The sequence below is a fragment of the Plectropomus leopardus genome, chromosome 23, assembly GCF_008729295.1.
Source record: "Plectropomus leopardus isolate mb chromosome 23, YSFRI_Pleo_2.0, whole genome shotgun sequence".
Taxonomy (NCBI): domain Eukaryota; kingdom Metazoa; phylum Chordata; class Actinopteri; order Perciformes; family Serranidae; genus Plectropomus; species Plectropomus leopardus.
Genome location: NC_056485.1, coordinates 2,034,085 through 2,055,963, shown reverse-complemented (window position 1 = coordinate 2,055,963; position 21,879 = coordinate 2,034,085). Strand labels below are relative to the sequence as shown.

General features: G+C 38.6%; 1 protein-coding gene across 2 annotated transcripts in view; it reads left to right on the top strand.

Annotated features, from left to right (window-relative positions):
* Positions 1 to 2,423: 2,423 nt before the first annotated feature.
* lrch4 (leucine-rich repeats and calponin homology (CH) domain containing 4) overlaps positions 2,424 to 21,879 on the top strand; it is an 83,134-nt gene continuing 63,678 nt past the window's right edge. For both annotated transcript variants that reach the window (XM_042511805.1, XM_042511804.1), the window contains exon 1: positions 2,424 to 2,809. In XM_042511805.1, the coding sequence (XP_042367739.1) occupies positions 2,638 to 2,809 (172 nt within the window). In that variant the 5' untranslated portion in view covers positions 2,424 to 2,637. The remainder of the gene's footprint in view (positions 2,810 to 21,879) is intronic.

Genomic DNA, 21,879 nt, shown 5'->3' with positions numbered 1-21,879 from the left:
TTTGACAGATGGTTCAATGGGACGCTGGAGAGGGAGGGAGGGAGGACACAGGAGCTAAAGAGAAGGATGCATGGTGGATGGAGAGGAGGGGACAATACTAATGGATGCAAAAGTGTGTGCATATTTGTGTGTGTGTGTGTGTGTGTGTGTGTGTGTAGGAGGGGAGTCATCTGTTCCTGAAAGAATGGAAGAATCAGGGTTATAAACCTCACGGGAGGCGAGAGGAGACCATGCAGACCTGCTGACACTGCATTAACACTTACATAAATGTTTAGGCACTTATGTGCGTAAGTGTGTATGTGTGTGTGTGTTCAGAAGCACAGACACGCTGGACATACAGTGAATGTAGCACTCTACATTTTTATTTTGGGTGCTGTAGTTTTTATGACCACAGTGAAGAAAGGTCAACAGCAATTGAACAAACTCGATAACCTGACACCAGCTTTCATTCATGATAAATGAGACTTCAAGGGGATCACCTCATTGATTATTATGCACACAGCTTTATGATTGGTTTATATTTTAATTACGTCACATTTCTCTGTCTTGTTCTGACCAGTGCCTATTAGCATCAATAACACAGCGTTTCCCCTGAAATTCACCCTACAAGACATTAATATGCAAGCAGAGGCCCCGCCCACACGGGTGTCAGTCAAAGTTACTCGCGTCATGACCACGCCCACTCAGCCTCGTTCCCTCGCGCAAGCTGCACCCTTCCGAACACCTCCCCACCCTGAGCCAGGTGGAACCAAAAACTGTTTTGGTGAACTTCCTGTTGTAACTTTCAAAATAAAACTCGAAATAAACAATGCAGTGCTTTGAGAAGAAAGTGAGGGAAAAAGTGGATTTTCATAGTTTATTTATTAAGTTAACCTTTTAGATTTTTTTTAAGTTTTCCTTTTTTTCTGGAAAATCGACTGGGCTAGGCTACTTTAGTCTAACTAAAATGTATCACTGCAATTTGTACCAGATTACACTGATTTTTCTAGAAAGTTCAGAGGAAAATATTAGAAATGATGCACTCATACAATAATAGTAAACAAAGTTTTACCTTTTTATTTGCTAACATAATGGTTTTAATGCTCTTTTACATGCCCTCCTCAGAAATATCAATGTGGTGGTGAAATTCTGAGCTTAAAGTTAAATATGCTATATTCAGTTGTCTACATTATTCTAATGTAACAGTTAAGTATTTTATGGCTATATACAGAACTGTAGTCACAGATGCTGTGAAATAAAGTGATTTTTTGTTGTTCTTTTTGAAGTGGCATTCCAGCAAGTGTGAACAGAATGATCTCACAACACTGGCTAACATTACCCACAAGTTAGAGTTTTAATCTAATGTTAAATAACTGTTGGGGTGTTGTTTATCATTTCAAAAAAGGTTCCTTTAAGGTTAAATGCTGACTAAAATGTAACATTTTAACTGCAACATTCTGAGGATGTTTTAGTGATGCTGAGAGGAGACAGATTATAGAATGTTCTTTATTTTAAAGATTTTTTTATTTATTTTTCCCCATATTGATAGGACAGCTGCAGAATGACAGAAAATGTGGGAGAGAGAGGGGGAATGGCACACAGCAATGGACCACAGGCTTGAATCAAACTTGCGCAGCTGCAAAGGCCTCGGTACATGGGGGCGCACACTTTAGCAGGTGAGCGAAGGGCCACCCCTGGAATAGTCTATTTTATAAAACATTACTACAGTGTTACATGAGAACAAAGGAAGGACATTTTAAAAGCAACATGCAGAAGATGTTATTGAGGCCTGAGATTACATACATTTTTTAAAAATAAAAATGTAATGTAGTGTGATATGTTAACAATAAAAAAACAAAACATTCTATTTCTATTCTAAACAATCTATTTGGGCAAAATTTCAGCTCATCTTTTGGCCCAAAATAAATTGTAAAAATTAAAGATATTATTAGCTGCCAGCAAAAAAGCTGTAACATGAAAATAGTTACAGGCTGAACCTCCATCAAAGACTGTCTGAATACATGTTGTTACTGCTATTCAAGGGATGGAAAGTTTAACGTTTCTATTAAATTTATGGACTGATAAGTTAATGTGATATTGGGAAAGATGGATTGTGTATGTGACCTCAAGAGATGATCACTGAAAATTCATCATATGAACTGACTTGTATATTCATCACTGCAATTTCTTGTACAAGCACAAGGTGACCAACTATTTGTATGTTATACAATGTTAAACTGTAATTCAATGTCCTTTTGGAAAAAAACATAGAGTATTAAAAAAAATTAAAGAAAACTTGCCGCAGAAAACATTATTAAAACGTGCACGCAATTGCTCGCTGGGACGTTTAGCTCTTTTATTTTGAAGGAAACGCATAGTGTTCCTGTAACATTGTTGTGAAATTCGCGAGCTTGACGCTGCTTCCTGAAAGACTGACAGCTCGCACCACTCGTTTAGGAGTGGAAACGGTAGCTCCCGTTGTGTGAGAGACGCAATCACAACTCACGTCGCCAACTGATTTCCTGGGATTTAATTTTGTACTTTTGAAGAAGTTTACAGGCAGCGCGCGCAGTTTGGAGTCTGCAACAGTTCTCGGGGTATGAAAGTGCAGCGGGACGGCTGAAACAAAGTAAAAGAGGAGGTAGACCTGTCCGTTTGATGGCTGCTGGGGATGGAGCCCAGCTGCCTGCCACTGTAGCGGCCAGCAGAAGCGTGGAGAAGGCGCTCGAGGACGCTGCCGCGAGCGGGGCTCTCAACTTGTCCAACCGAAAACTGAAGGAGTTTCCCCGCAGCGCCAGGAACTACGACCTGTCCGACATTACACATGCAGGTCAGTTTGCTTTTCTTTCTTTCTTTTTTTCTTTACTGCTTTTATCAGCTTACAGAGCAGCACGAACGAGCTAGCTGTTAATGTGAGAACCGCCTTTTGTTTTATCGCCACCTGCTTCTTTCTTCTAACGGGGAGGAAGGCACATCCTTCCTCTACCGAGACAGTTTCACAAGACTCTCTCAACCAACTCCGCACTTTAATTTGGCTTCATGACTGACACAGCTGTATACGTCGGACATTAAAAAATAAGACTTCTTTCAAATCTTCGGGACCCCCCTCTTAATTCGACTTACTAAACTGTAACATTAAATCACTAACATTAAAAACAAACAAAAACACTGGCTCACCAAAGTGCAGTGTGAGCTCAGTGTTGGCGTTAGCATGCAATGTGCACCAGAATCGTGCATTTCATTTAAGACAAAAGACCCTGTTTGTATCACCTTCTGTCCTTTGGTTAATTCACACCACAAGTGTCAGCTTTTAACAGAAGCTTTTTGACGCGTTTTCTTGTGGACCTCAAAGGAAGAAAGGGAAAAAAATATGTCACTAATGCAAATGCAAGTTCCTCTTCCTCATCATGTCCTTTTATGAGCATCTGAAACATTTGCCAGTTTCTTTTTGTGTTGAGTCGTTTAACTTAAAGGTCCCATATTGCAAAGACTACATTTTCCATGTCTTATTTTATATAAAGCAGAAGTTGTTTCTGTATTAACACTGTGAAAGTATCAAAACACTTAATCTGCAGAGAAATGCATGCAGCCATCATTCAGAAACTGTGCTTTTAAACAAGTCATCAGAATTTCTGTGAATCTGTGATGTCACGACTATAGGCTTCCATAGAAAACCCCAGTAATGAGTCCTAAAATCCGTAAATCCATTCCCTCATTTCAAAGTCAGTGTGTTTTATTAAATGGGATTTTGGTTAGAAGCCTTAAATAAAGTATGTGGTTAACACTAGCTAAAGAGACTTTTATGTTTTGTTCTATGAAATAAAATATGTCATAGAGGGAGTTGCTATAAAGTGGCTTAATGAAACTACAGAACGTTATCATGCTGAACTGCGCCGAACTGCACTGCACATGGCTTTACAGCCTTGTAGCTATAAAGCCATGTGCAGTGCGGCGATAGGATCGTGGTGTAGTTTGTTTTAGCCTAGCATTTGCTTTTTACTTCTGGTGATTGCATATTGGCCTCAAAAATCCTGGAAGTGGTGTTCACTTTTGTGGTTATTATCTTGTTGGACAAAACCTGTAAGCATCATAAATGTTTGTTCGCCACAGAGCTTTTTTTATTGCAGTGATCCAAAATCCAATGGAAAAATCCTGTAGGCTTTTTGGCTAGGGAACCAGGGGAATGTTAGCTTCCAATCTGGCCTACAGAAAAACATCATCACAAGGGCACTCTATATAGACCAAACAAACTTTAAAAGTTCAATTTCCTTGACTGAATTATAGTGATTATGTACAACAACTTCTGGGCAGAAAATCCTCATGTCACATACATAAAATCAAACGGCACTGAGCAATACCTACCTCATTTAGCTTGTTTTTAGCCACCTAAAAAGTCCCGCTAAAAAAAAAAAAACTAGATAAATACGGGTTTTAGGTATATGTTACATTTGGAATACTTTCACTGCTTTACCTTGCCTTAAGACAAGGTGCTTTGGCCTCATTCACAGCAGCATATTGCTTAGCCTCTGTGCTGGTGTTGTGTCCAAACGTATTCCTTCATTGAATAGAGTTTACTACATGTTAATGCAAGGGCCCTCCTTTGAGGTTAGGATTAGGGACTCTTTATCATAACCAGGAACTGTAAAGACAGAAAGACAAAGTTTCCGATTGTCCTTTAAGGAATCATTTTTTAGGGAGGATTTACATTTTGCTTAAGAAATTAGATGTTGATAGTAATAACTAATGACTGTGCTGTTTGCTAGTTCCATTGGCTCCAATACAACCTACATTTGATGTGAGTGCAAAAAAAAGTTATTTATGGTGAAGGGGAGGTGACTGATTGGGAAAATCATTTATAGCTTAGGCGAGGATCAAGGTGAAAAAGCAAAGTCACACTCCAGTCACCCCCTCCTCTGATAAATAAAGTACAGTCCCTTAGACTGTGTGGGTCAAGTTTATGTAGGGGTAACACATATTGACGGTGAAACAGCCTTCAATACAACCATGGTAGATGTGGTTTATCAAAAATGTCGGTAAAGCAACACAGTTTTTAAAATAAGCACAGAAGAAACATTAGACAGGTCACACCACCATGTTTAACCCTTCGGGACTGTTTGCTGCATTTTACACACTTTTCATTCTTCATATTTTTAAAATAATTTTGGCTGTTTGTGCATATGGACTAAATATCGGCAAGAATGTATTTTTATTTAATCTTGGAATTTCCAGCTCAGCTCCTACAATAAGTCTAAAATACACCGTGGAAACTAAATTGTAACATTAAGACTGTTAAGGAAAAAAAATGCTCCATTGAAACCCATTCAAACTGCAATTTTTGGCCCCACAGCCATCAAAGCATAAAAGCATGTATTGTATTATTTCTGGGTGTCATTCTGGGCTTTGCCTTGGAATTGTGTTTTCCACCTGATGATGTATTTTTTAACCATATTTGGTATATGGAGAAAATACATGCTGTTTACACTAGGTACACTGTCACAATCAATGTTGCTGCTAATCATTGACATATACCAGGCTGTCATCACGGAAACAGTCTACTTTGCATGTAATTTATTGAAAAGATTTCTTCTTTTGCGTTTTTTTTTCATCTAAAAACATAGTGGCAACATGACATAAACCTGGCATTTAAAGGGTTAAAATTCTGAAAATTAATCAATATTTGATACAAATGATTACTACTGATGTTGGCTAAAACTAAACTCAATGAAAATAGAAAATAATATTAATGTATGATATTTTTCAAAACTTGATTTTGAAAAGCGCATTTTGTGTGGAGAGCAATATTAGTGCTTAATATTTAAAACATTAAAGATATTGTTGAAAATGACATCAGAAATGAAAAAGTTTGCTTATTACACATGTATCCACAATACAATTCAGTCTTCTATTGTGAAATAACTATTGTTAGCACATCACATTTATTCAGTCTATTTTGGTGCATACAGGAAGACAATAAGAGAAAAATAATTTGTTTTTTGAACATTAAAGCATGTAAACGCTTTTGAGAAAACCTAAAATACAAGTGTCAACCTGAACATGAGCAGAATATGGGACCTTTAACGTTAGAGCTTCATTTACCAGCTTCTTATTGTTCAGAATTTTATCATTTTGGCTGTGCTTTTGGTAACTTTTAGTACCGTCTGTGGTGAGTGATAAGCTCATAGTGTAACAACATGAAAACCTTCCAGTCAGCAGCCTCCTGGACTCTGAATCTGTGTCACTTCATTCAGTTGAGTTAAATTGTGCCTGACGTGAAGGCTATTGATAACAGCAACAGAGAGTAAAACTGAGCAGAGAGGAAGGTGCGGGTGACACCGTGGATTACAGGGAACTACCTCGGCCTCGTCGTGTTGAAAAGAGGATTACCCCATCCAGGTTGCTGAAATCAATCTGGCTACACAGGGATTTGAAGCAGCACCCCCTGTTCTCCGCCACTGCTTTCTGTGCTTTGGTAATTATGACCATCTGCTCATAACAACTCAGGTCTGGGCCCTGTGGGATGAAAAGGCCTTGAACACACACAAACACACACACACACACAGGCACCTGCCGCTGGAGCAACCCAACCCTAATGACTGTGGCAGTGATGAATGTATCCCATAACTACGGTGATGCCACTTGATTAGGATGTGTTTATCCAAGCACAGGTTCTTGGATAAACTAATAATCCAGCTCAGCCAGTCAGTAACATATACGACTGTAGTTCTCAGGGTTAGCTTTACAGGGCCGCTCAGTATACATGGAAGGTTTACTGTAAACAAACTGTTTGATAATGTCTGCCATGGCTCTTGAGAAAATAACTCTGATGATATTTTTGGGATTGAATTATGCTTCCACACTTGGGTTTATACTGCAGGGATGTAATGAATGATGCTATTGACTAGGGGTCGTCCGATATTGGTTTTTCGGGCCGATACCGACTATTACAAATTATTTAGAACATTAACTGATATCTGGAGCCAGTTTGCATTTACAATAAAAATGAAAACATTTCTGTCAATGTTTAGAATTTGAAATATATAACAAACTCCAACAAAACATTTGTTTAAAGACCTTTCGCAAATGTTTTTTCGAAACTGAAACGTTAGACATCATATACACTAAGTCCCCAGCACAAGTCAAGTGAAAATTTAAATTAAAGAAATTTATTAATAAAAATCGCTCCCTGAGGTTTTAAAAAGTAAAAGGTCCTCCCACACCGACACATTATTTGCACTTTATAATGAATTTTATCTGTGATCATTAAAATAAATTACTGATACAGATAATGTGCAAATACCAAATATTGGCCCTGATAATTGGCCGGGCTGATAATCTGTCGACCCCTACTATTGACATGCAGGATCCAGTGTGGGGACCTTTGGGTCCCAAGACTTTGCTGCGGAGTGAGCGCTCTTGACTTTCAGGCTACTCTTTGCAGCTGCAGACATGCAGAAGCACAGAGGGAAACACTGTTTTCTGCTCAGAAGTAGTGAATTTACAGCTCACAGCATCTTAATATGACACATCTCTGGCTGTTGTTTGACACAGTGTTGGCAAATATGTTGCTGCATTTGCAATCTGTTGTGAGGGCTGTTAGCTTTTTGCTACATCACATGAATGCCACGTCACATTAAATGTTCTGCTAAGCCCTGATTAAACTTAAAAACCTTAAATGAAAAAAACAAAATGAATTGTCCATATTCATATTTAACAGCCTAATCTGATTTGACTCGCATAATTATGAGTTGGGTGCAGCTCAAGTTTGTTGGATGGATGTCGGAGATGTGCCGTTAGCCCGGCACCTGCTAATGTGTGTTACTGGGAGCAAATTGACCACTAAGGTCTTTTTCTCTTTAAGTCAAATTTCCCCAATTATTTAAGCAGGTAAAAACACTGAATAAAGCAGTTTCATGTATAAAAAACATTCTTTTTCTGACACTTGTGGCTGAGGGGCTGCTAGCTATGGTGTCCAATGTGTAGATGTGAAAAAGCGAATGTCCCTATCTAAAGTCAGTGTTTGGTTTGTCCATTCTGGGCTACTGTAGAAACATAACGGTGAAATATGGCGATTTGCATAGAAGAGGACGTGCTCCTTATGTAGACATAAATGGATCATTCTAAGGTAACAAAAACACAACAACTTTTATTTACCAAATAAAAGCCTCCCTGATGTAGTATTCATGACCTTGTAAATGGAAATTTTCTTCGAGCTCCAAGTTCCTAACTTTGTGTGCATGACTTCCCATGTTGTAAATGAGTTCACGAGTTCCATTTGAATGCAGCATAAATCTCGACTTTTGGAGTAGGTTTTAAGCAAATGATGTTAATATTTTTTTAAACCAGAGAACGTTTGGCATTTTTGTTGAATTTTTTAAACTATAAAAAGAATGATATAATAATGTTAAGTAAGAACATCTGCCATAGAAAGGTCTATCAGTTAAATGTTGGCACAGACATTTGATTTTTAGATGGAGAGTTGAATTTTTGATGTTTATCAAAGACAGGAAAGTGAGAAATTCCATAGGGATATGAAGAAATGTTGATTTTTTTTTTCCAAATGGGCTGTGCTGATAATTTCAGCCAGCCTTGACTTAACTTTTTTATTTGAAAAAGGCAGCTGCTGATGTCACCGTCATTCACACTGGCTCCTGGTGACTCATTTGTTATTCATTTAGTTGGAATTGTAGGGTTGTGCTCCTCTATATGCCAAATTGTAGACATTTAGTCTTGAATACATGTTTTTGCAGCACCTAGGCTGTCTTTGTGGTAATGTCTAGTGTGTGAGTAATGAGATGCTCTGAGTTTCACCCAGATACCTGATAATTACACACAGACATTCTATCAGCAAACCTGGCTGAGGGTCCTGTGTGTGTGTGTGTGTGTGTGTGTGTGTCTGTCTGTCTGTGTGTGCGTGTGTGTGTGTGTGTGTGATGAGTCCTAGCTGATTCACCAAACTGTTATAATGGTTGTCAGGTAAGGTCTCCCAGATCTTAAGGGATTCTCCTGTAACGTGAATGAGGGATGATATTTAAGTGAAATCTGAAGCACCTTGTAAGCTCCTTGGAAGCATATACTAACTTTTCTTACAAGATATAGCGATAAAATTTTTGCAGAACTGTATAACTGTACAGTTTGATAACAGATAATGAAAGGAACAGTTCCTTGTTGGTGTTAATGTGATTTGTTCTCCTGCTTGCACACAGCTCAGCAGTGACTATTAGTCACGGAGCGGTCAAGAGCATGATGGAAACCGAGAGCATTAGATCAGGCCCTTACCTAATAAGCTTTTGCTATTTAACCTATAATAACAAACAGGATCACGATGTTGAAATGAAGACGAGAACTTTAGTATTTACAGTCTTGAAACAAAGCATGTGTGGTCTGTGGTTGATGATCATGGGGTCCTCCTAGCAGCCAGGCTTAAGCTTCACATACATTTTTTTGTTTGATGGTTTGCTTCTACATTGGTTCAGTCTGTAGTGAGGCTAAATCTGAGAAAGACTTAACCATCTTAATATGTAATGTGTCCACATGTAAAGTTCAGAAACTCCTGCCTCTGAAATTGCGACTGAAAACAGCACTCAAAACTATTCTGTCTGCGTGAATGCATTTCGTTCGACCATGTCCTGTTGTTTAATGCTTTGACAATGACAATATAAACTTAACTAAACAATATACGTTTACATCATGAGAACAGCCCTACTAAAAAGGGAAAAGTCTTTCCTTTTTTGTTTGAAAAAAATAATAAATGCGCGTACATTTGTATACATGGATCTGCAAAAACAACCGAAAACGCTGTAGTATGCACGCCAGGCCAGTAGTTAGCGGTGTAACTTTGTAATGACACACCATAGACGAAGATCACATGCCTGCCCATAAAGGCGTTCTTCTACAGAGTGATGAGTATGAACAAATGCTGAGACAATGGCGAATGCACACATGAAAACAGACAGTGTTAATAAACTCAGAAGAGTCAGCAGCACAAACACAGCTTAGTATGCCGCCATTGTTGGCCTGCCAAAAGTGGGCACGTTATAGAAGTGAGACTCTTACAGTGTAATGCCGACAAGATAGTAGTATCCGTTGGGGAAAGAGAGATGAAGCACATCTTCATGCGAAGTCAGTTGCTTAAGCAGTCCACTGTGAAATGCCTTGCACATAATCTGTTCAGATGTTCCCACACATTTATTTGTTTGTGGTGGCCCATCATGATAAAAACATCTGCCGCCATGTATTGACTTTTGTATTTTTAGTGCTGTGCTGCTAATTAGGTGCTCCTTTTTAAATATGCTTGGCTATTCATGCGCACCACACTCTCGGGGCGCAGAGTGTAGTCTGGGCACAGATGGAGCAGCAGAGTGCCAGGTTTTGTGCAGGAGAGAGACTTAAAACACTAAGCTGAAAGCTGTGTGGAGCTGTACAATTGCCCTTTAATCCATTTTACTGTTACTTTAGAAATGGACAGTAAACCAAATGTACTTGGCGAACAAATGATATTCATTTTGAAATTAGAAAACTACCATTGACAAATAAAATACAAAAAGGAGGATAATGAGTTGTTTTCTGTTTTTTTGTTTTAATGACAAAAACTGGAAAATTTGACTCAACTTGTTGCCTGATTTTTTTTTATGTGTTTATAAGTGGAAATCGGGTATTAAATTACGTGTGTGGAAACCTTCTGTCTCAATTTTGCGGTGATTTTTTTGTTGTGAGCCAGAAGTTGTTGTAGTAGTGTACACCTTGCCACAGCTGAAGCTGAACTGAGAGTAGAGAGAACAGTCAATGTCAGCTAACCAACCAATCAGCCCAAAGTCCACTCTAGATGTCCACTGTTTTGAACTGGTCATACATGCATACTGTAAAAAATTAGGAGAAACAGATCATAAATGTTTTTTTTCCCTACGTTTAACATTATATGTAGACGGATACTGGATTGCTGTTTTCTGTCAGGCACATTTCCATATGTAGGTTTCAACAAGGCATGGGCACATGTAAAGCCGCAACTCATTCTCATCCAGAGGGAGTTGTAACAGCAGGATGTTAGTGAAGCTGTGCTGTTCCAGAAAGACATGAATCTGTTGGTTGAACTGGGATGAAACTGGACTGCTGAGGCCAAGCAGTGTTTATGATAACCCCCCCCCCTCGTCTTCTCCACTGAAGCAGCTTCCCTCAGGAAGGTCAAAGGTTCACACACACACACACACACACACACACACACACGCACACACACAAAGAAGGAGACTTGGCTTGCCTCCCCCAGAGTGTTTCCTGGTAGCTCCGAGCGGTTTATGGGAACAAAGCGTAGCCATTGTATGTTGTGTGCACCTTGTGGACCCACAAGTGAATATCTGCAGCCTACGCCTGGGCAAAGGCTTTGATAACTGGCTTTATTGAATGTGAGTTATGAAAAGAAGATATTTGTGTTACTGGATTGAAGCTGTCAAATAAGCACATTTTGGTGGGAAACACTGCGTCTCTAAATTTGAGCACTATCATGCAAAATGTTTTTTAAAAAACTGTATAACTATAACTATGGGATAATGTCAGTTTTGTTTTATCCAGTGGCGCACATAAGTGTGCAAAGTGGCATCTAACATTAGGGTTGCACCTGACTAAGAATTATTAATTTTATTTTATTTTATTGTGTTTTATTTAAATTTTTGTCAGTCGAATTCGAATTTGTTAGGAGAATATGAATATTCAGCAATGTTTTTTTGTTTTCCATACAGAGTTTGGGGTTTTTCCGGCTCCTTGGGACGCTCAGTGTGACAGCAGTATAAACTAAACAAGCTAACAGTGCTTATTGTGTGCAACCATTTTTTTTAGCCAAAACTAGATATCAACAGAAACCAGAGACAGTATTGTTTGAACTTGCTTTGACCAGTGAATTGACCTCTTCCTCACGTTAAAGTGTGATCTCCCTCTCCCTCTGTGCTGCTGCCTGCATGTCCACAGCTGCAAAGAGTAGTGTAAAAATCAAGAATGCTCACTTAGCAGCAAAATCTTGGGCCCAAAACGTCCCCAGAAGTACACTTCACAAAAAAAAAATTGCTGCTCAACTCTCAGTTGGATGAGTTTCTTCGCCTGATGATTCGAGTCTCTGACTTTCCAGGGGCAGCCCTATCTAATATATGCATTCAAACAGAAGTAAGCTAGTGTACTATGATTTTTTTTGTTGTTGATTACATCCTTAGAAAGATTACAATAGAGATGAATCAAAACATCATACAAAAAATTCAGTAGCTTGATAAAAGTCTTATTTGTTTCATGACGATTGTATTGTATTATTGTTGTATTGTGTGCAGAATTCTTGTATGACAATCTGTAAAAAGCTTAGAGATAAAAAAAAGACACATTCTCTGCTCAAGAGCATTACTGAGTTGGAGGTGTATCGTTTGGGAGAGTCTCATCATACCAAAATGTTTACAATCAGGATACCACATTAGATTTGTACATTGACATAAGGCGGCAACTAGCTGATTATTCCGCAGATCAATTTTTCAGTTGACAATTTAACATACCCATAACAGTTTCTGTCGAGTCCTAAGTGATGTCATTGAAGGTCTTTTTTCATCAGCAGTCCAAAACCCCCAAATATGTTAAGAGTAGGAAAGATAACAATGTTTACATTTAAGAAGCTTAAGCAAAGGTATTTTGGGGGCTCTTTCACTCAAAAATTGATTATTGAAATACTTGCCGAGTAATTTTCTATCATTTCACTGTTTGTTTAATTGACCAATTGTTGCAGCTTAATAATGACAAAATAACTAGATGCTCGTGAATGATGCTAGAAATGATGAAGGTTCTGATATTTACAAGCTTTCACATCATTGTATACCTTAAGGCAGCTGTATGATTGTGAGGGCTTTACAGTGCATGAATGTTATAACTGTATTATGACTGTCCCCTGAAAGTTGGAGAATGGAATCATCAAGCGGGGTCCCCTTAGTTGACTGATATTGCTTAAAGTCGAGCAGTGGCTTTTTTTTATCCAGTCAGTGTGTTGTGCAGTGTGCTACTAGGGATATTTTGGTCTCCAGATTTTGCTGCGGAATGAGCGCTCTTGACTTTGATGCTACTGTTTGGAGTAGCGGACATGCAGGCAGCGGCACAGAAGAGGAGATTGAAGAGACCTTCTGCTTAGAAGAGGTGAATTTACAGGTCACAGCAAGTTAATAGGATAAAGTCTCTGGCTTTTTTTATATCTACTGTTTGAGGGGAATGCTGCTGTCACACTGAATGTCCCGCAGAGCCCGATCACTTATAACTTTCTACTGAAACCAAAAAGAATTGTCAAATATTCGTATTGAACGGCCAAATCTGATTTGACTGATATATTCCTGAGTCAGGTACAGACCTACTCTGTATCCATTCATTTTGGGTTCAGTTGAACGACAGACTTTAGGTGCTACGGTATGGGGCATTTTTGTTTGGCTTGTTTCCAGGCACGTTTGTAATACTAAACATCAAGTCTGATGCACCAGAGCTTTCGCCGTAATCCCCAGTCTCTGGGTCATAATCACAACTTGGATGTTGACGTGTAGATTACTGTAGATTTTATACGTCCTGAAGGAACAAAAGCCCTGTTTGTAGGCAGCTTGTAGGGATCTCATTTGATTTGTAGTTGTTGCTGAGGTAACATGTTTTGTTATTAGCAGAGTATGGCTTTTTTTCTGTTTTCATTGATTTTTTTCAATTCATTGTTTTTTCTCTGTAAAATGTCAAAAAAGAGTGAAAATGCCCTTTATAGTTTCCTAAAGCATGAAATGACAAATTAATCATGCTTTTTATCTATTCAACAAACTGAACCCTGAAGCTATATGTTTACGATCGTGCAGTGTATGGTAAAGAAAAGCTTCATTTGAGTAGCTGAAAACAATATAGGTTTGGCTTAACAAATGACTTAACACCCCACTGACTCTTCAATAGCAAATACCATTGGTTTATTGGCCAAACTCTTCAGCTCTAAATCTGAAAATCTTGCAAACTTAACTTGCAAACAGCCTGCAGTACAATATTTAGCATGCCTTGTTTTGACTGGGATTCCTCCAGTTTGTGCTTTGTTCTCCTAAAGTGGAAAATGATGAGCCTGTAGTGGAAATGATCAATGAGAGCTTCAGTAAAATTTCTGCTGCAGATTCAGGAGGTCCTACTTGCTGTTGTTGATCACAGAGAGCCATGCTGAGAAGAAGCAAGCTCAAATCTATCAAGTGATGCCTGACATGTATGGCAGCATTTGTTATAGCTTCAGTGTGCTTTATATATAAGTTCTTTAACAGCATCTTACAATTCAACAGAAATAGAAATGACAGAGGCAGTATTAGCTGTATCCCTGGGATTTTATGAGACGATATCAGTAAATATCATCATTGTCCTGGTCTTGGCTGCTTATCATTGTCTGCCTGGCGCTAGACCTCTACCATTGTTTGATGATTTATGAAGGAGGTGCGCTTAGGAGGATAAAAATGGTGACTCAGACATGCCATGGCAAATCAAAAACATATCTAAAGATGATGATGTATATTGATAATTTCACTTTGCATTGATGAAACTGGATCGTTGATCAGTGAATTGATATATCGATCTTGACTGATGTACATCTCTATTATTAGGGGTGGGTATTAGGCACATCATGATCAGATTAGATTATGATTCAGAGGGCCCTGATTTTGTGTTTATATGATTATTAACGCATCTTGATGCATCAGTTTTATTTCTATAAATGGCTTGTTTTTCCTCACTGTGTGACTACTTGCGAGTTTTAAAAAATAGTGTACTGTACTTCTGGGGATCCGTAATTAAATTAACAGATGAATTTAATTGCATACCATCTGGTTCTTGTACTGGTAGGTCCCTTTTCCCTTCAGCCTTATAGCCAAAATGCCACCATACTGAAACTTTTAAACCGGTTAGATTGTAACCATCTGTGGTCGCACATACTAATTTTTGTGGGATATTTATGCTGACATAGTGCCCAGTGTTTGCATTCTGCACCATTTCACCATGAATAGTATGCAATTACTATGTACCATTGAATAGTAAATAGGGATGGGATTGCAGTATTTATTGACAATAAAGCATTATTGAGACTCCTTAGCCATCAAAGATTTTACTCACCATTGATACTTTTCTATTATGTGTTGGACGGATGAGGCTTTTAAAATTCAGATTTTTAAAAAATGTTTAATATTTTAATTTAGATATTTACTTAAAACAAAAAACTTGCCATCAGTAGTTTTAAGGATTTATAATTAGATCAATCAATCAATCAATCAATCAATCAATCAATATTTATTTCTCTAGCCCTTCTATAGCCCACAATTACCAAAAAGGTACCCAAAGTGCTTTACAGCAGTGTCAGAAATAATAGTGTAGATAAACAGTGTAAATAACAATAAAACAAACGAACCATAAAACAATACATAAAAAATACAGAGGGAGGTGCTACACAGCAGCAAAGTGTTAAAAGCCTTTCAGAAAAGATAAAACAAGATAGAACAGTATAAACAGGATAGCCTTTGTCAGAGATGCATGAATTGCCTTCTCAAGGTTGAGAAAGGGCTTCACTTTGGCCAGGAGACGAAGCTGAAAAAAGCTTGTTCTAACAACAGTTTATCAAATTTCAGGCCATTGTCTAATATTACTTAGATTTTTTACTTCGAGTTTAAGGAAGGAAGCCAGAGTGCCATAATTTGTTACAATAGCATTAGGCGTAGAAGAGGAGATAGACAAAATACATTCAGTTTTGCTGTCATTCAAATGCAAAATATTATGTGCCAGCCACTGCTTTATGTCACTAATACAGCTCAGTAAGTTATTTACAGAGCCTTCGTTGGGTTTCATGGGCAAATATAACTGTAAGTCATCTGCATATAGATGGAAAGACAGGTTATGTTTAGTTATAATTGAACCCAGTGGTAGCAAATATGAGGAAAAGAGGGTAGGGCCGAGAATAGAACCCTGTGGCACCCCACAAGGGAGAAATGCATGTGATTGCTGGAGGTCACCAATCAACACAGAGAAGCTTCTATTGGCCAGGTACGAAACCATTGAAGAGCGGTGCCAGGGAAGCCTACAAACTGCTCCAGATGAGATATGAGGACTGCATGATCGACTGTATCGAAAGCCGCTGTGAGATCCAGGAGCACTAGCACAACGGGGTTCCCAGCATCCACTGACCGGGCAATGTCATTGTGCACAGTTAAAAGTGCTGACTCGGTGCTATGTCGGGATCGGAAACCAGACTGGAATTTTTGAAGGATCGAATTTGACTCTAAAAATGACTGTATTGTATAAAAACAACTTGACTGGAGCTGATATGACTTTAAGTAGGTTGTAATTCCATCTCTAATGTCTGTTTTATATTGCTGGGAAAACAAATTTCTCACCCAAAAAACTGTATTATTCAAGTTTCTCACCAAAAACATTTTCTTTTTCTTGATGTAACGTTTGAACAAATCATGATGACGTGTTATTTACTTTTGCCAAATAGTCATTTTACTGTGCCAACCTTGAACATATCACAGTGAAACCTTTTGGAACCTCGTTTATTTAGCTAACTGGCTCTTATCCTGCTGAATTTAACTCAGATTTCAACTCTGGATTTATATTTTTAACTGATGGGACTTGCTGCAAAGTTTGGGCGTGCTTCACTGCTGCTGTGAGAGGATAATGATGAAAATCTGGCTGCTGGCTGTGCCACAGCAGCAGCAGAAGCAGCAGCTGATGGAGTTAAAGGAGATTTTTTTCAACCTGAAGACAGTGGAAGGTTCTGCATGTAGGATTAATTTGAAGCGCCTTACAGTCTCCTGCCTGTATGGGAAAAGCAAAATGAGGGGACGGCGGAGATCTCTTTTTTAACATCTCCAGCTGTGGAGATTAGCCTCTCTTGAGTTCTGCCGCTTTTGTTCCATCAACATTATATTGTTCATAAACATTTGGATAATGTCTTCTTAGCATTCGTGAATCAACGCTGAGTTGTCCATGTCTGCATTGTGATGTATCTAATAATCAGTCCCCCCCCAACCCCTACCTAGTATGAATGTCTATAAAGAAAGACACCTGGAAGTTAATGCTGATATCCCCATTTGTACAATTCATTATATCGAGACTACAAAGATGCAAAAACCAGGCCGCTCACCCCACTGCTGAGTGTGGCCATCCAGAACAGAACACTTTGCCTTTAGATGTGGTTAGCAGACATTTTGGACTACCTGTTTGCTTGAAGCATACTAAGGCCTTTGGGGAGCTGGAACTTGTTGCCAGCCTGTTATATAAAGCTTCGTCCTTTGTGCTCCTTTGTGTGTTTGCTCTGGGAATGTTAGTTGTAAAAATGCCCCATTGCGCTCCATTAAAACAGAGCTTTGTGAGTGAGTGAAATGCGCAGCCCACAACATAACATAAAAAAGAAAGCAGCCATAGGCCTCACCTCATGATATGTTAACAAGCTGCAGGAAGTAATGCAACAGAGGCTCTTTGGTTTAAAAGCAATAAGGTTGTTGGTCAGTAACATTGTGCAGGTGCTGGCTGTGTATATGAACTGAGGCATTGTGATCATGCTGTCCAGATCCAGGTCCAGACCTTCCTGCCACAGCGGAGCCACACTCTGTCTCCTCTCCATGAAATGAAATTACTTTTCTAATTTAAATTTAGGCCTACCTAATGCTAAGTGAGGGCTGTAGAAAATGTAGCAAAATAAAAATATCAATATCAAAGCACTCACATTGGGACTGGGACATACCTGAGTAATAAGCTAGATATTGAGTTCCTACTTTATTAAAAAAGGATTGTTGGGACCAACAGTAGCTCATAAAAGAGCAATTTTAGTTTGTCCAGGAGCAAAGGCGATGAAAATGTTGTTGCATGGGCACAGAGTTAATAAATTGACCTCCAGTCTCATGTGGCCTCTGGGGAAGTGAGAGACAAAAGCTTGTTGTTAAATTTTGGAGCAGGAGGGGCGCAGGGCCGCCTGCACACACGTTCCATACCACAAGTGAGAGGGCCAGCAGCTGACGTTGAGGAATAATGAATAAAGAAAGGAGGTGTGTGTGTGTGTGTGTGTGTGTGTGTGTGTGTGTGTGTGTGTGTGAGAGAGAGAGAGAGTGAGAGACTGAGTTTGGGAGGGCATTCATCAAATATCTAACCCCCTCTCCTTTTTTTTTTTTTTTTTAACAAAATCTGATATCACTGATTAAATGAAGAAAATCTAAATTATTTTCCATTTTTACACACCCAGGGGCCCATTCTGGGAAAAAAAACCCAAAACATTTTTTTTCTTTAAATTTAAGTAAAGTACCTCACTGTCCAAGGGGATTTAACCCTTTAAAACCTTGGCAAAGTGGCCTGATTTTGTTCAAATCACGGGAAGAAGGCAATGAGCAATTTCAGATAAATTGACCCAGACATTAGCAAGCAGTTAGTAAAAAGTACAAGAAATATAACTGAAAAATACTACCAAACAAACACAAAACAAATGAACAAATAATAGGAAAGAAAAAACATAAACAATAACACAACAACAAAAACAAGCAACAACAACAGGAATAAAACAGGGGAAAAAAACTACTTAAAAATTGAAATTATTCTGTAAAATAATTTAAAGCATAGAATAATGATAATTAGAAATATAGCCACCCAGGGGCCCTTTCTGAAAAAAACAAAACAAAAACAAAAATATTTCATTTCTTCAGGCTCTCTGAATTTAAGTGAAGTACTTCCCTGTCCAAGGGGATTCAACGCTTTAAAACTTGGACAAACTAGCACGATTTTTTTCAAAAACATTGGAAGAAGGCAATGAGCAATTTAAGATGATATGACCCAGAAATTAGTAAAAAATACAAGGAAATAACCAGAAAAATAGCACACAACAAACAAACAAAAAAATAAACAAGAAAGTAAAAAAAAAACAACAACTAACAACTACAACAAAAACACAACCTGAAAACCTAAAAACAACCTACAAAAAATGTAATTACTCTGTAAAACAATTGAAAATGTGGAATTGTGATAATCAGACACAGTTTTTCACTGGAATTTTTTTGTAGCTTTAAATTTTTTTCCCCTTATTCTACTAATTTCTTGTAATTTGTGGGACAGTTTTTTCCAAGTTGCTCATTGCCTTTTTCCCAGTGTTTCTGAAAGAAATCAAACCAATAGCTCAAGGTTCAAAGCTTTTTGAAAGGCCCCTGAATGCAGCACACTAAAAGTGATGTGGAGCCAGGGTTTTTGAAGAGTTAAAGACAGTTTGGTTTGCATTGTTTAGTTTGTGCAATGACGGGACCTCTGTTACTGTCATATACAAACTGTTTAAAAAACACTGAACCAGTGTCTGTATGCTAAAACTCTACATTCCTGGTTTTTTTCTTCCTGCTGCTTTTCAGGCACAAATACCAAGAAAAAGTCAAGCTGTTGCTAATGACTGCTTCAGCCTAGTCTGTGCAGGGACCACAAGACCAGAATAGGTTAAAGGTGGCTCAGAGAAACTCTGTAGCTTTCTCTTTTGTGATGGACGGCAGCTGTGGTCAGCTTGGATTCACAACAGTTACACTGGACTGAAAATCTAAACAAGTCTCATGGCAAAAATAGTCCTGGTTCCCACTCTTTATGGTATGGCTCAGACTAGAGGCTTTTTTTGGTGCAAACAAAAACCAAAACACGGTGCAGAATACAGCTTTGACAGCTCCTAGAATAGCTGCATAGTACTGAGGGTCAGGGCTGTCATAGAGCAGACAGGGACAGAGTACTTTTCATCATGACCTCCTTTTTCTGAGGATGGAAAACCAAAGAAAACCTTGTTTTTCATCTCTGAAATGCATGCGTACCTTTGTATAATTCTGTGTGCTGTCTCTAAGGCTACGTATAAACAATAACCCTACTAAAAACCGAAGTCTTTCCTTTTCCTGTTTTGACAAAAATCTGTTCATATGATAACACTGTGAAAACGATCCTTGTGTACGTGGATCCACGAAAACAACCAAAAACATTGAAGTATGCACATCAGGCCAGTAGTTGTAAGTTTGTAATGACATACCACAGAAGAACACCACGCACATGCTCAATGTGTGGCTGTGACGTCACCTTTCTCACAGGATCCACGCTTTGCTAGTATACACCATAGCAGACGGGGTTGTGTTTCCAAAAGACACACTCTGGAACCTGGTTTCAAAAGTTAGTGTTTTCAGGTCCCAAAAATGCCATTGTGAATGCAGGGCAGTTGGAGCTCTCCATGAGTTCTTTTTTTTCTCAGCAGCAGTTTGTCACTCATGGGATGAATAACTGATTCTGAGCTGAACAGATCAGATCGATTGATGAGAGGAGCAACTGTTCTAAGTGAATGCAAACTTATAGACCCAGAGTGAACGGTTAAGTTTCTTTGACTGCACCTGACATTCTCCTGCTCCCTCTGTGTCCAGAGTATGCTCTGTGCTCCATCATGCAATTAATAACTAATAACTGAATAGTATATATATATGAACAGCGCTCCTAACGAAAGGTCTGGCTCCAAAAGTAGAAAATCTGTTTTGGTGGCAGATGTTGCACCAAGCTGCAAGAGCTGCAAGTGCAAGCTATTTTAGATTTTGTCTTAGTTGTAGTCTTGAGATGAAAATGCTCATTAGTTTCACATTTTAGTCATTTTACTCATTATTATTATTCATCCTTAATAGTTTTAGTCATGTTTTAGTTTAGGAAAATTCATGACATTTAAGTCAACTTTTAGTCAAGGTGGATTTTCCTATTTAAACTTACCCAGTCAGGCTAATACAGGTCCCAGAAATCATAATCAAGGTGACAGATTGTATAAAAATATCTTTTTTTTAATTTTATTTTTTTTAAATACAACTACAAATAATGTTGATGATGCTCAGAAACTTGCATTTCTCCAGCAGCATTTTTTACAGGTTTAAAGAATGCTTTACAAACACCACTCAATGATCATTTGAAGAGCTCAAATTCTCCTTATTTATGGCCTCAAACACCACAAATAACTAATTTGAGACAACTGGGATTTGTACCCAGGTTTAGTGTAAATTTACTATTTCAAAATCTGCAACATGTTAGTGTGGAGGTTGAAACTCAGGTACTTAAATACAGCAGAGCTAATCTCACAGATGACTGAGCCTCCTACCTGCCTGTCAAACGATGTGCAGGGAACAGACGTATAGAAAGGACAGTGGCTGGCGGCTGCTCGCTCTGCTGGGGTTCACCGGCTAACAAACAGAGCTAAATGCTAACAGCCTCCGCAGCGACTAACGAATTCCACAGATACAGATAACAACTCCATTATCCACACTCAGACACACACAGCTGCTTTTTAACTGCTGAACTACAACTCACAACTCACACCAACAGTTGAAGCTGCTCTGGTGTGAGTGCTTGCAGGCTAGCAAAACATCCTGGTGCCAGCTATTCACTGGAGTGTCCAGCTAGCCGGCCAGTGCTCCAATCTCATAGTGTTGCTCATATTGCGTCAGAAAACAATTGCATGCAGGGCTGTTGTTGGCTGTTCTGTTCTCTCATTTTGAATGTCCGATAGTCCACTGGCACTTTCGTCTCATCTCGTCAACGAAAACGAAACTTAGATTTTGTCACTGTTTCTATTATTAAGATCTATTTTTAGCTCGTCATCATCTTGTTTTCGTCATGGAAAAAAGGTAGTTAATGAATAATATTTTGTCAAAATTTTCGTTAACAAAATTAACACAGCATCAGTAATGATAGACTTCATGTCTTTATGGAACGTTGTTGTTGTTGCCATGGAAATAGTGTGACTTTATCATGTGCAGACGTGGGCCATTTAAGCTATGCTAGTTAAGTTTCCTGGTACCAGGGATGACCAGGTTGGTCAGTCAGTCAGTTCTGCTGCTCTGCTTATCCAGACTGAAATACATGAGCTAATACTGG